This window comes from Gekko japonicus, unplaced genomic scaffold (assembly GCF_001447785.1).
Source record: "Gekko japonicus isolate JY-2015 unplaced genomic scaffold, Gekko_japonicus_V1.1 scaffold42, whole genome shotgun sequence".
Classification (NCBI taxonomy): Eukaryota; Metazoa; Chordata; class Lepidosauria; order Squamata; family Gekkonidae; genus Gekko; species Gekko japonicus.
In genome coordinates this window covers 2,056,888-2,071,328 of record NW_015165831.1, presented here as the reverse complement: position 1 = coordinate 2,071,328, position 14,441 = coordinate 2,056,888, and the positions used below count along the sequence as shown (strand labels likewise).

The 14,441-nt window shown below is 47.1% G+C and overlaps 1 protein-coding gene across 1 annotated transcript in view; it reads right to left on the bottom strand.

Annotated features, from left to right (window-relative positions):
• Positions 1-3,568: 3,568 nt before the first annotated feature.
• ARHGEF2 (Rho/Rac guanine nucleotide exchange factor 2) overlaps positions 3,569-14,441 on the bottom strand; it is a 69,940-nt gene continuing 59,067 nt past the window's right edge. The window contains exons 13-22 of the mRNA XM_015410847.1: positions 13,852-14,021; positions 12,880-12,947; positions 12,595-12,789; positions 11,467-11,571; positions 11,007-11,074; positions 9,308-9,349; positions 9,109-9,159; positions 7,174-7,596; positions 6,219-6,411; positions 3,569-4,788 (exon numbers count right to left, since the gene is read on the bottom strand). Coding sequence (XP_015266333.1) covers positions 4,676-4,788; positions 6,219-6,411; positions 7,174-7,596; positions 9,109-9,159; positions 9,308-9,349; positions 11,007-11,074; positions 11,467-11,571; positions 12,595-12,789; positions 12,880-12,947; positions 13,852-14,021 — 1,428 coding nt within the window. The 3' untranslated portion in view covers positions 3,569-4,675. The remainder of the gene's footprint in view (positions 4,789-6,218; positions 6,412-7,173; positions 7,597-9,108; positions 9,160-9,307; positions 9,350-11,006; positions 11,075-11,466; positions 11,572-12,594; positions 12,790-12,879; positions 12,948-13,851; positions 14,022-14,441) is intronic.

Genomic DNA, 14,441 nt, shown 5'->3' with positions numbered 1-14,441 from the left:
ATGGGGGGGGGGGGAGGAACAGCAAACTGTTTAGAATGTTGGAGGCAAGACTCAAGCAATGCAGCCAGTGGATAGGGACAGATTCTGAGTGACGCACGAGGGCGCCAACCAATTGCGGAGCGTGTGGAATGTTCTAGAGAAGTGCCACCACCATTCGGCTTTTATATATGAGATGAGTCTTCATGACTGAGGTGATAGAATGGACTGTGCTAGTTAGTGCAGACTGCAGGCAAATGGACTGTACCATCTCAAACAGCAGTAGAAGGATTACGGTTTTTGAAGCCCAGCTACAGTAACAATTCCCTGTACCTGGAAAACTAGCACAGAATGTGAAGAGCTAGACTACAACCTTCCTCCCCAAAGAAATAATTTCATGGGTGGGGTGGGGTTTCACACATGGAAGTATTAACAAAAATGGGACTATTCTATCACCTCCTGCAATCTGCCACCTCACCGTTGCCTCATTCTTTGCATGTGTAGAGCAGGTAGGCTTGCCAAGTCCCCCTGGGGGGCAGGGAAACCCCTGCTCGAGGCCTGTTCCCCGCCACCGGCGGATCAGGCCCCGGGGGGAATCCCACCCCCAAAGTACGAGACGTGCACGTCACCCGGAAGTGACGCGACCACACCGGGCACGCTGGTGGCTGGGCCACGGTCATCTGAGGGAAAACTCTTGTTTTTCCCTCGGATGGTCATGGCCCCACCCCCAGCATGCCCGGCGTGGTCACGTCACTTCCGGGTGACGGGGTTGCGGCGCGCATGCGCTTTGCACACACGCGCTCCAGGAACAAGCCAGGAGCCCCCCGCTCCAGCAGCAGGTAAGACTTGGCAACCCTAAGACCAGGCCTCAAGTTATATATTCTCCACAGACTACCTTTGATGGGGGTCCCCACCCCATGCCATTCCCCTCACGGGAAATGTCCCTCACTTCAGCTGCTTTATGCCCAAATTGGAGGGGGGGAGACAAGATATTCTATGAGGCCTACCTTGTTTTGTGTCTGGGACTTAAAGCAGTGACACTGGGACATTTTTCAACACGGCAATTGTGGCCCTACAGTGTGAGGCAAGAAGCAGGGCAGCCACTGAAATCCCAGTGTCTCCAATGCATCCTCCACTTTCAAGCCAGCAGAAACAACCTGTCTTCCCTCATGTTCAAAAAGATCCATAGGGATTGACTCAATCTCAGTGTTGATAGCAGTAGAAACGAGCAAGAGTCCGGTAGCAACTTAAAGACTAACAAAATATGTGGCAGGGTATGAGCTTTCAAGAGTAAATGCTCATACCCTGACACGTATTTTGTTAAGCCTTTAAGGTGCTACTGTGCTCTTTTCTGCTGCTACAGACAGACTAACATGGCTACCCATCTTGATCAGTGTTAATAGGTAAACTGTGAAAAAGTCCAGGTTAATATCATCTGCCACTGTCCCACTCTCCACCCTTTACCCTGTCAGTGAAGATCTAGGGGAGGGTTTGCATTTTCTGAGCAGTGGAGATTCATCTAGGGATTTCCTCAGATTGATCAGGCGCATCCCAGGCTGCAATTAGGAATCCCATACATCTCTACTTCCTCCCTTGGGATGATGTCACTTCCCGTATATGACTGGGGTAGGCAGGGAGTTAATACTGCATAGGCCTCCCCACTTAAAGGGCGTTGAACTGTGGATCTATCGAAGATGGCTGCTTTATTTTCCATAAGGGTGTGCATCACTTGGACAATCAGTGGCATGGGATGAATGGATTCAGATGTAAAATTAATGAAAGACAGGTCCACCCTATGAGGAATGTCTAAATTAGTGTAAGCATCCATGGTGCACTGGCCCACAGAACTGTCACCCAGTAACCCAAGTGACTGCCGTTTGGTCTAGAATTTTCTGGTTCAGCAAAAGTTTGGGTTCCTTGGAGGAAGTCATTGGAGAAAGTGAGAACAGAGTATTAATATTTATTAATACATTTGCTGCTACTAGTTTATTTATACCAAGAGGTCTTGTGATATATTAGGGGGGGTTGTATCTATGTGTTTAATTTTTTTAAATTTAAGGTATAAGCCACCTTAGGTGTTTTATACATAGAACTGGGATGAAAAATCACATACATAAATAAAAACAAGTGTGTGTTTTCCAAGGTACACTAACCTGTCTCCCACCTTCCATTTCTAGTCCTCCCTTGCCCTCCAAAGCAAAGTGGACACATTCTCGGTTTTGTTTTGTTTAATTAACTTTTTTCCCTTTCCATTTACAGTTAAATCAACAATAAACAATAAACCATTTTCCCTCTTCATATATATAAATCAGTGTTGAAAGTTAATTTAAAAAAAGAGTTCTTTGTAGCTTTCTCTCTCTTCTTTGTTTTCTCTTAAGAGACGCTATTTATCAGCACAGCAGGATCTCTTCTTAAATTATATCTTTTTTCTAAAAAAAAAAGAGTCCCTCTTGTTGAGGATGGTGTGGTTCTTAAAATTAAAAAAAAAAATAACAACGAATGCCCATCTGGTTTAATTACCCCAGATGAATACCTGCTTGCCATCAGAAAAAAATATTGTTTGAGGTGGGAGCAGCATTTGTATCTATCAAAGCATCCACTTTCCAAAATGTGCTGTTTCCACACAGCACACACATCTCATTCAGAATTTCGAGGAAACATGCAGTGAGACATGCCATTCTCTGTTTCTTTATTTGCATAAAAATGGGAAGATCTTTCAAATTAGATTCACACTTGGTAGAACACTTGCCCCCCCACGTGTATTGGCTCCGGAGACAGCCTGCAATGGGTCATCCCTGCGCAGGAGCTGTTCCCTCCCCCCTCCAATCCAGATTTATTTCGATGAGGCACATGTAGGATTGTGTGCTTAGTGGGCGTGGCGGCTGCGCTCCACGCCTGTGTCAAACAATCCAAAATCCCGGTCTAATGTCCTTCTTAAATCATCAGTTATGGAACCAAGAGAAACTCTGAACTGGCTTTTTTTTTAATCCCTGGATTAATCCCCCCACCCACCCCCGACAGGTATCTTTTGAAAAGAAAAATTATCCAGCTTTGGCGCAAAAAGAAAGTAACTGTACTACATTTTATTTTTTCCCCCCTGCCATGAGCAAGACATCCCAGTTCTCATCTCTTGTCAACTCTGCTTAAAATAACCATTTTCACAAAGGAGGTCCAGATGGAGCCTTTCCCAGTCATCGTTTTCCATGTTATCTGACTGTTCTGTCAGCCAAGGAAAAGAGGCTCTATGACTTTTGTGTCCACTAACACCAACGGATGGTCTTGCATGTGGCGTCCCCCCTCCCATTTCTTGCCATTCTAGGAACACTGATGTCAAAGCTGATGGGGACTGTTATTCCAGCACCACCCACTAGGTGGAAGAATTTGCCATGTATGGCAAGAATCCCAAGAGCACATGAGTCTGCAAGGCCAGTTATGGGTTGCAATTCCACAATGCATAGCAGATGCTTGGTACCACCTGGTGCTACTACTACCATGTTCCTCCCAATTTAAGATTTCATTCCTGGGCCTTCCCACAGTTTGTCTCAATATAATGCCTTTTGATTTTGGGTTATAAAGGCAACCCAGGGTGCTTGCTAAAGGAGCTTGAACGGTGGTCTCAGCAGCACGGGCTTAAACATTTTTAACTATGGAGAAATTCACTCTTGAAATATCACCAGTCTCATGGCCTTACTGCAGTTGTCAACTTTCCTTGGAAGGGGAAAAAACCATACATGGCATTTAAACTGGTAAGGAACCAACTGACACATCTGTAATGCAGGCACAATCTTAAAGAGGTCTTGTAATTGGGAAATTTGTGATTCTTCTCCTTCTGTTAACATAGCAAAGTCCTCCCCAGAGTGGGTTGCTTTCTGAGCAGCAGTTTTTTTTTTCCCTCACTCAAAAATATCTTATGTAGACCATAAAAAGGAATAAAGGATTCCAAAACTGAACCAGGCCCCTCAGTTAAGTTATTCAGACCAGCAATGGAGCAGCTTGCAGGGTTAAACTCCACCCTTGAACACGGTGGGCACACAAGCTCCGCCCCCGCTCCATAGTGTTGGCACAAGTATAGTGTAAGCATTCTGTGAACTGGAGTCACCTCGGCTGACAGACTCCCTCCTTGCTCTTAAACTGGAGAGGATAACCAGGAAAATTAAGACATTCTGTGTATCCACAGAGTCCCAAGGAAAAGCAAAAAAAAATCATCGTAATAATTTAAAGGTATCCTTCACAAGAAGGGGGCAGCTCCCTCCTATCCCCTGCCCCAAAATAAATAAATTAAACTGCTTGGAAGTGGGGCGGGGAGGTAGGTGGGTTAGAAGAAGCAACAGTAGGCATCTGCGGTACCTGACTCCCTCTCGCCCCGGCCTGAATCAGAAAGAGAACCTGCAGGGCAACAACAAGAACAACAACAGAATCCCAAATCCATCGTCCGTCAATGAGGAGTTCTAAAGGCCACAAAAAGCAGTGGTCCCAGGGGGTGCTGTGGCTCAGTCCCCTGTCCCTTCCCCCACTCTCAGGACGTGGTTTTCCACTAACCCCGCTCCCACCCACCCAAAGTTAGTTTGGTGTGGTCTTTCCAGGTCCCTGAAGTTCCACGTTGTGGTTTTGATTGGAGACAAGGTGGTCTCTGGCAGGGGGGCAGTCCCTGTCCGATGGCTTTAGGAAGGTATGGGGATGATCCCCCCTCACCCCAAATCTAACTATACGAAGCACCGTTATCTCCAACATTCAGCTCCTGGCTGCTTTCAACCTCCTCTGGAATGTCCTGCATCTTCGGAAAATCGGATATCTCCTGCATCTTCATGAAATCTGAAATTAGTTATAAACATTGTTGGATTTTGATTTGGGTTAAAGTTCTTTTCCTGAATAGAGGAATGCCCCCGCCCCCGGCATACGAGACAAAATTTATGATGGGATACAAAACACAGCTGGGATTTTATAAGAACAATTTGCCAACAGAAGCAATCAGGGATCTTGAATCCTACTTCTATGTCTTACTCACGTAGCCTACCAGCAATGTTCCCTCTAAGCTGTGGAGTCCTGTGAGCAAAAATCCTACTTTGTGAGCTACTGGCATTAAAGTTGTGAGTGAGTGATTTCACTACTGCATAAATTAGTTTGCTCTGGAGCCATCCTTCCTGAGCTAAAAAAAAAAAGTGTGAGCCGGAGGCTAAAAAACTGTGAGCTAGCTCACACTAACTCAGCTTAGAGGGAACACTGCCTACCAGTATTCTCTTACATTCTGATGTTCATGCCAAAATGATATTTCAGCCAAATTTGAACACTTGGCTGAATGTTCAGTCTTTGAATATGAAATTTCATACTTTAACATTGATAAATAGCCCAAATCAATGCCTTATGTTTAGACCCTCCAAACCCAAGAGTATCTCTGAACTAGGAGTAATAATATTGGGGAAACACACTGAATCTTGAAAGAAAGGGATTTAGACTTAACAAGGAAATTCGTATCAGGAGATTCTTCTGATTGCAATGTTCTTCACACCCTTTTTTCATGGAAGAAAAGCATCATGTCCAAATGGGAGTTGTGTAAAAACTATCTATAAAGCAAGGGTTCAAGCCTTGAGAAATGCAGTCAGGTTTAAACTGTCCGGTCCCTCTGCTTGTTTCCAGGGCAATTCAGGACTGGGCTAAAGAGAGCAGGTACAATCGTGTCTGGTAAACTTTAGGGAGGACCTTCATAAGCCTTAAACACTTAAACAACTTTTTTCGTTCTGTGCTCAAGATTTTGACAAGAGAGACTGGGGCAGAGCTTAATTTCTAAAGACAGACAGACGGACTCTGCTTCGGAAGGAGCCCTGTCGTTTGCCGTGGAAGCAAACTCTCTGCTCTTTAAGTTTAAATACACAGGGATAGGTTGCAGCTGCTCAGTGGCACTCGGTACATGTTCAAAGGAACTTTTCTTTGGCGTATATTACTTCACGTCTATTTCTTTAGAAGGAACATGGTGCAAGCTGTAGACCGTGGTGCTCAATGGGGCTGGGCAGCAACTTTAAGGCCAAAAATACCTGCAAGTGATTTTATCTCCTTTCACCACCAGCTGGAAGCTGCTCACCCTGACACAAACCTAGGCTTGCCTGTTGCAAAATTAGAAGCAGTCCCTGTTTTCACATGGCAGTGAATTAAGTTTTATTTGAATCTCCCTGAGAAGCCTGAAAGAATTCCCTCAGAGTTGCCTGCATAAGATGGTAGCCATTGGGCTCACTCTAAAGAAAACCCACCTCGCGGGCTAGAAGGGGGAGTATGTTGGATTTCTACACCTTCCTCCTCCGAGAGCACTCCCAAATCCTGGTCGCCCTCTGGAAGCCTACTGGGTATGCCATGGTAGCCAATCTCATCCCGTTGGCAATTGATAAAGGTCCGCTGGAACGTGAGGCAGCTGGGGGAGAGAGGGTCACCTCCTCGGCTCTGCTGCTGGGAAGAGAATCGGAGAGAATGAAGGTGAATATGGAGTCCTGTGAGCAAAAATTCTACTTTCTGAGCTACTGGCATTAAAGTTGTGAGCGAGCGATTTGACCACTGCATAAAATTAGTTTGCTCTGGGGCCATCCTTCCAGAGCTAAGACAGAAATGTGTGAACTGGAGGCTAAAAAACTGTGAGCTAGCTCACACTAACTCAGCTTAGAGGGAACGCTGAAGGTGAGGGTCTGGATTTAGGTTTCAGAATGACAGGTTGGTCTTGGGAAGGCCAAAGGCTCTGCACACACACAAAAATCCCGTTTTTTTCTATACACATGCAGGATCCCATTGCCTTATTCACAAACAGCAGAGGTTGCTGGCAACAGCGAAGAGAGCAAAGTGGACACTGACAGGCTTATGACGGAGCAATGGCAGAGTTCCCATGGTGCCCAGCTGCATCCCAGTTAAAGCAACAGAGTGCCAACAGACCAGGGCTGACAGCAGCTAGAAGCAACGTGATGGCAAATGGCAAATTACAGTGAATCTGTGTAACCTTCTGCTTCACAACAGTATGATCCCCTGGCTGCAGAACTGTGCATGGAGAAAGTGAATTGCCCTACAGGAGGCTGAAGAAACGACACAGCTGGAAGAGTCGGCCACCCCCAACCCTCCAACCCCACTTCAGAGCATCCTTTCCCTGACCCTTGCAGCCTTGGCTCCTAAGACACTGGCTGGATTCCCCCCCCCCCCCCCCCCAGGGGGGCCCCAGCACCTTACCTGAGGCGGAGTGAAGCTTTGGTACAGAGCATCACCAGCTGGCAAGCTGCGTCTCCGGGGCTCCGCCCCCTTCCGTGCCCATACGGCTTCCACGATCGTCCCAGGCTGCTGCAGGGTCACTGCCTGCTTGCGGGTCTCTTCCACCTCCCGCTCCAGCCGAGCTCTCTCCTGCTCGCTCTCCCTCAGCCGTGCCTCCAGAGCCGTCACCTCCTGAGTCTTCTCCTGGCAGAGCTGCCGGCAGCGGCTCAGCTCCTCTTGCAGCAGCGCGTGTTGCTTCTGCAGTAGCGAGAGGTCGGTGGCCTGCTTATCTGCTGTGGAAGCGGGGGCTTCCTTGCGGGAATTGGTGCGGATCAGCCTCTCACGCCGCTCGCCTGCTTCCTGTAGCTGGAGCTCCAGAAGGGTATCCTGATGTGCCACGGCTGCCTGGGGAGCAGGAAAAGCAGCCCATTAGGATGAAATCGCACAATCAGTATTTATGGAACAACAACAACAACAATGTGCCATCAAGTTGCAACCAACTTATGGCAGCCTCTCATGGGGTCTTCGAGGAAAGAGATGAGCAGAGGTGGTTTTTTCCATTGTCTTCTCCTGCGTAGCAACCCTTGTCTTCCTTAATAGCCTCCCGTCCAACTAATGACCATGGCTAGCCTTGCTTAACGTCTGAGCTGAGACAGGCTCGGGCTAGTCAGGGCTATGACACTTATCAGCTACATTCTGTTTATTTGCTAGGCTGTTCAGAGAGACCCTTCCAGGCTCTTGCAAATCTAGTCTGCTGTGGCAGTGATTTCATTTAAATCTCCTGTTAACCAATCAGCTCTCATTTCTGATGGCTGCTCTCCAGCCTGCAACAGAAATTATTTATGGTGCTTTATGAACTGAATTCAAGTTTTAATCCTTCAGGTACTGCTACCATTGTAGAGAATGCTACTGGGAAGTTTAAGAAAGAGAAACTAATTCTTTGTCTAACAAGCTCAGTGTACATTCAGCCAATTAAAAAATGTAAAAAATCTCTGAAGGAAACTGCAGTACATGCCAGAACCAAAGAGCTACTGCCAGTACAAACTAAACCCAATAGCTCCCGCTGCAGCAAAAATATTTTCACCATCCACTGAAAATTCAATAAAGTCAGGACTCTTCAGTGGAGGAAGTTTCATAATGGAGGTATAGCAACCAAGAATGTTCTCTTCCAGACTGTCTTTCCATGGCAGGCCATCTGAGTTAAGATGTGGCTTAAACATGCACCATCCTGGACTGGAACATGTTAGTATTGCAATGCTCACATTCTCCCACTAGGGGCTGCCATATTGCTTTTTGCTTCAGTATGAGGTTTTGGCCTACGTGAAATAAGAAGACAGACACATCTCCCTCCAAGACTGGACAAAGGTTTTTCTGCTGTCAGATGAGCTCTCCTTTGTTCTGCCATCATACATCTATCTGGCGCTAACATGGATTTATACTTAATTCACAGCCCTGGCACCCTACAGCTTTATGCATATCAATTCCTGTTCTGAGCCTCAGTTTAAAAGAAAAAGACAACTTGGACTACCACTCTTGAGTGAAAAGCAAGGGGGGGAGGGAAGTGGCTTGGTGTTTGCCACAAGGGCCAGCAAAATCAGCTCTCAGTACTGGATCCCCTGAGCTCGATTCAGTTTGGAAATGTGTTTGGGGCAAGTGCTGACCCACAGCTGACCCACCCATTATGTAGGTCTGTTTTCACTCAAAGACAGCTCATTATGTAGGTCTGTTTTCACTCAAAGAGATGAATTCTGTATCAGATTCTAATTTTGATAACAGAACCTACAGAGCCTCATTTAGAAACAGCGCCAGAATGCATCTTACCCTTCTTATACACACACAGAGCAACTCGACAGGTATAGATCTGAATTTAGCAGGATCCTGCCCTGCCCCTGGAGCCATGGCTCAAACTACACTCACCTGCAAGCCGTGAAGCAGAGAATAGAGAGTCCTGAGCCGTTGCAGCACCTCCTGGATGGGTGGAAGAAAAGTGCCGTCAGTCCAACAGGACCATACAAGCCGTAAGCGGCCACCAGGGCAACAGAGAACCCAGATCCCGTTATTTCCCCCCATTAAAGAATACCCCCCCCATATCTCACTCCAATCCCTTGCCACTCACCTCCTGTGATACTTTCTGTTGTAGCTGGTTTCCATTGCCATCCTGTAAGAACATAATGCAATTGTGTCAGATGTGCTACCCATGGAAAAACGGACGGAAACATCATAGAGGCCAGGTATTAAGACTGGCCCCATGTCTGATCTAGAAGGGCAGCCATGGATCCTCAGGTCTAGAGGGGGTAGGTGAACACATCCCTCTCCTAAGGAACTGGCCCCACTGGTGGACCTCCTGATGGCACTGGTATTTCTGGACACTGTGTGATACAGAGTGTTGGACTGGATGGGCCTTGGCCTCATCCAACATTGGCATCTCTTATGTTCTTATGTTCTTAACTATATAGGAGTCCAGGCAATCACCAGTAAGTAATTCTCAGTTCTGCTGCAGAAAGGTGTGTCACTGAGGAATTTGCCCAGAGCTGACCTGTGTGGTGCCTCAGAACAGGGATGAGCCACAGATCAGTGGTAATTGCTTTCTTTTTCAAAGGTGGAACTGCTCCTTATCTGTAAATACTCAAGCAGAAAAACTTTCTTATCTGGACTCATGTCTCACCAATCATTTCAAATTATGAAATGAAATGGAGCTAGCGAACCCAACTGAAATTTTAAATATACGGAGTCTAAATGTTGGATCATCTCATTTGGAAAGCTCTCATGCAAAGATTTTGGGGACTGAAACTGCCACTCAGCATTGTGGAGAGACTAAGATACAACCTTCCTGCCGTCTGATACGCTTTCAAGCAACAAGCTCAAATTGAGTTAAACAGAGACCCAGGGGACTTAAGTCACAACATATATTCAGCATCGTGGTGAGAATGAAATGGAAGCCTAATGCTATTTGGTACACTTTCAAGCAACAAGTTAAAATTGATGGTTTATGCTACAAGCTGAATCTGACAACACAAAAATACAGGATATGTCTTCTAGCATTAACTAACTATAAGATATTTTGATACTGTATGTACTTTGAGAGGCAATTTTTATACAGTGGATAAATAACTGTGGTTTTAATATCACCTTAGTAATTTTCATGGAAGACTTATATTGGCCCCAGTCACATGGGCTAGATATCGCGGGGGAGGCGTGGCTAATTGGCCTGGCGCAGTTTGATCCGTGATTACGCGATCAGACGCACCGGCGGCACACCACGGGTCCTTCCCTCGGCGCCGGCGGGTAAACGAGGGACCGGAGGGGAATGCTGCGCGCCAGCGCGATCACACCACGGGAGTCTGGAGGCAGCCAATGGCAAAAGTTTACTAGTACTTTGGAGGTACTAGTTTTTTAACGCATTTTCGGCGGTAAGCCATGGGTGCGCTCCACTTCCCAGATGTTGGGGTGTGATCGCGCCCAGATAATCCACCCACCATCCGTGCCTCTCCCACTGCAACTTTGCTGTGTGACCGGGGCCATTGTATTACATGTCTATATATCCGTGCTTCTCTGGCATGCTGGGTATTGACGGTGGGCACTGCTGGTGAGAATCAGCTGTTGCTGACACCCAGGCCCTGATAGGCTGGCTCCCAGCCCTCCTTCCAGGACCCTCTGTCCATCTGCAAGAGCTTCTTGCCCACCACCGGAGCTCAAGCCAGCTCCTTCCTCACGAGTCCAGGGCTCAGACCTCAACAGCTAGGCTTCTGAATGGGAATGGAAAAAGGGGGTGAGTAGCTGATGCCTTCACCCCACCTCCCTTGTGAAAGACTTACACGTTGGTTTGATTCGGATTCAACCCTGTTGAATTCAAGGGAGCCGTTAATGCTTCCAGTCTCCCCATCTGTAGGAAGAAGACAAGAAGAAAGCAAACTGAAAGACCGTTTTTCCAAGCTCCTTTGTCCCCACCCCGCTTTCTGTCCTCTGACTCCCCCCTCCCCAATAAAGCCTATGTACATATTTAAGTGCCATCAAGTTATGGCAACCTCAGCACGGGTCTTTCAAGGGAAGTGAGAAACAGAGGTGGTCTGCAGAGCCTTCCTTGGTGGTCTCCAATCCAAGTACCGACCCTGCTTAGCTTCCAAGATCTGAGGAAATCGGGCTATACCATGCCACCTTCCCTCCCTCCCCCCCTCCCTCCCCATAAAGCCTACTGGTGGGAGTCAGTCTTGCAAGGGAGAATCTGCACATAGGGGAAAAGGTTACTTCAGTCTGGAAGGATATAGTTGCTCATACTTGTGGTGTTATTTGGGTTTGGGCTAGAACAGCCATTTGGATCATGTGTGTGGTTTTGGTCTCGATCCCAGCTGGGTCCCACGAATAAATCCTTCAGAAATTCCACTGTGTCAGCAATGAAAGAGCGGGGGGGGGGGGGGGGGGGGAGAGGAAGACATGCACATTAGAGCTTTGATTAAAGAAATCCTAGTTGACTCATTGTATGGGTTTTCATTGATGCATCAATTATATCTGTATAATACATGAATAACATAGTACTTCACAGGAAAATCATCTAGATGAAGAGGATATGCATCAGAGCAGGTGTCCTCTGAGAGGAGGTATTCCCTCCTGGGTGGGAGGGGAAGGGGAGAACTGTAAGCCACCCTGAGCTCATCACACGAAGGGCAAGATAAAAAACAGTCATCTTGTTATGGATAGGTAAGCACTTAGATAAGCAATTAATGTTTAATTTTAATTTGATTTTTAGAACCTGCTGTTTAATCCAACAGATGTCAAGAAGATCTTTCACTACGTATTACAGCCCTATTTAAATATATATATAGGTATACAAACACACACACATATATTTGTTCCAGTACATTATTACTACATATAGTGTCAATTCCCAGTGCAGACTGAATATAAAACATACATCTTTTATGCAAACAGTTTGTTACGTTCTGGTGTGAGCAACACAGCCCTAAGATGGCTATGAATGCAGGAGAAGGACTGATTCACAATGGCCTGGGTCACTGGAAGCAGGGCCAGCTGCATACCAACAGAGTCCCTTTACTGCGTTCTACGTGGATGTCATGCATCCCTATGGGAAACAGTCAAATGCTGCACTGTGCTTCCTTAAGGCAGTGGCCTTTGACCTTTCCACAGCAGAGGCCCACCTTAACACCCATCCACCGAGCCGCAAGCACATGACATCAAAGTCATGCTCCCAGAGTCCTCGCCTTGACCCTGGTGAGGTCATGACTCTGGCTCTCCCCTCTTCCTGTCACATGTTATAATAAATCTTTTCCTGAGCAGACCCCCCCCCACTCCTCCTCCTCTCTTTTTATAAACTGGGGGGGGGGACTGAACCGGAGGTATTTGGGGGTGTGTGGAGCCTCTCAAACTGGCTGGCTGTCAACTTTGTACCTTCTTTGATGGCCTCCTGGATCAGCTTCTCCCCATGGGGAGTATCCGATGACTCAGTGCGGAAAAGGGTGCGGGAGTTCACGGTGGGTAGGGGGCCATCCACACTACAACTCTGAAGGGCCAGGATATCGGCAAAGAGCCCCACTTTGTCCTCGAGGAGTTCCGTGATTTCCCGGTCCCGTTGCTGAATCTTATCTGTGTGGATGAGAGGAAATTTGTTAGAGAGAGATGGGTTAGAGAGCACTGCCCCTTTCTGGAGTGGTTGTGACCCAGTTTTTATACTACCTTTCAGCTTCCGCAAAGAGGCTTCATTCTCCGTCTCAATGAGTGGAAAATCGGACCGGTCAGGACATCTGGAGGCAGCAGACAAAGAAAAAAAGACCTGGTTAAGAAAAAAAGAACTTACCTTGCCGGATCAGACCAAAGTTCCATCTAGTCCAGCACTCTGCTTCCAACAACAATGCAATGCCTCTGGGAAGCCTGCAAGCCCCAGTCACAAAGGCCATAAAGTTCTCCCATACTGTTGCCCACCAGCCACCAATATTCAGATGTACGGCCTTAGCTACCAACGCTAAGAGAGGGGCTCTAATCCACTGATCATTCTGATAACCCTTTTCTGTATCCTTTTCAGCAATATGGCATCCCTTTTGACACGGACCAACCAACAAATGTAGACAGAATTCTAAATGTGCTAACACCATGACTTGTGAGGGGACCATGGTTCAGTGGTAGATCACATGCTTTTCATGCCTAAATTTCAAAGGCTCAATCCCTGGCATCTCTAATTTAAAGGATCTCAGGCAGCAGACCTGGGAAAGATCACTAGACGGGACAAACCAATTATCTGACTCCAGAATGAGGAACCTATATATGTTAACATTCCCTGTTGCGGAATTCAACTCTTACAGCTGCTGCACACTGTGCTGATCTCTTCTAACATATTGCAAAGTCTCTTCCCTTGATAATCCCAGCCACTTTATATTCCAGCAGGGTTCAGAGTTAGGAGAGATTTTGATCCATCCATTTTTTTGGAGGTTCTGAAAGCAATTCTGGTTTTAGGTAGGAATGTAAAACGGAGGGGGACGTTCCAGGAAGAAGCAGTGGAATGTAAAACGGGAGGGGGACGTTCCAGGAAGAAGCAGTGCTAGCCCTTTACAAGTGACGCTTCCTGAGATTACAGCTGTGTGCTATGAGTGGCAGCTTAACACTACAGAAACGGCGGCTGCACAAGCTGTTCCAACCAGGAATAACACTCACAGTTTGACAGTCTGCTGGATGAGCTTCATCCAGGTGTTCCGGTCATCACGGGAGGCGGTGTGCACCTCATACATTTCCGGTGGGGCAGCACTGATGAGGAACATGCCCTTCTCCTGGTTGGCAATGTCTCGGACAATCAAGTTTTGGAGTGAGATCACAGCTGGCTTGTCCTGAGGAAGGGAAAGAAACTTAGCTAAACGTTTCATTTGCCACCGTCTGACTGCAGAGCCCATGTGTCACACCTGCCAATCTAAAGACTAGAGGGCCAGGACATGTTCCCTGCTGCTTCACGGGGCAAGACTAGGGTCACTTACATAAAAGTGGTTTGGCCTTGGCTTGAATGCTATTGGGAAGTGGGTTGTTTTCCTAACGTCCCCACCTTTGCAGGGATCTTTCCCAAACCTGCTTTGCTGTGAGGTTTTGGGAAGGACTGCAGCAAAGCCGGGGCAACAGCACCCATGTGGATGGGGAATTCTGCCCACATGGCTCCCATTTTACTTGCCCCAGTCCTCTGTGGCAGCCATTTCCTCCCTCAGCCACCCACCAGAGGGATTTGGCGCGTTTTAAAATCAGCAATAGAATATTGTTAT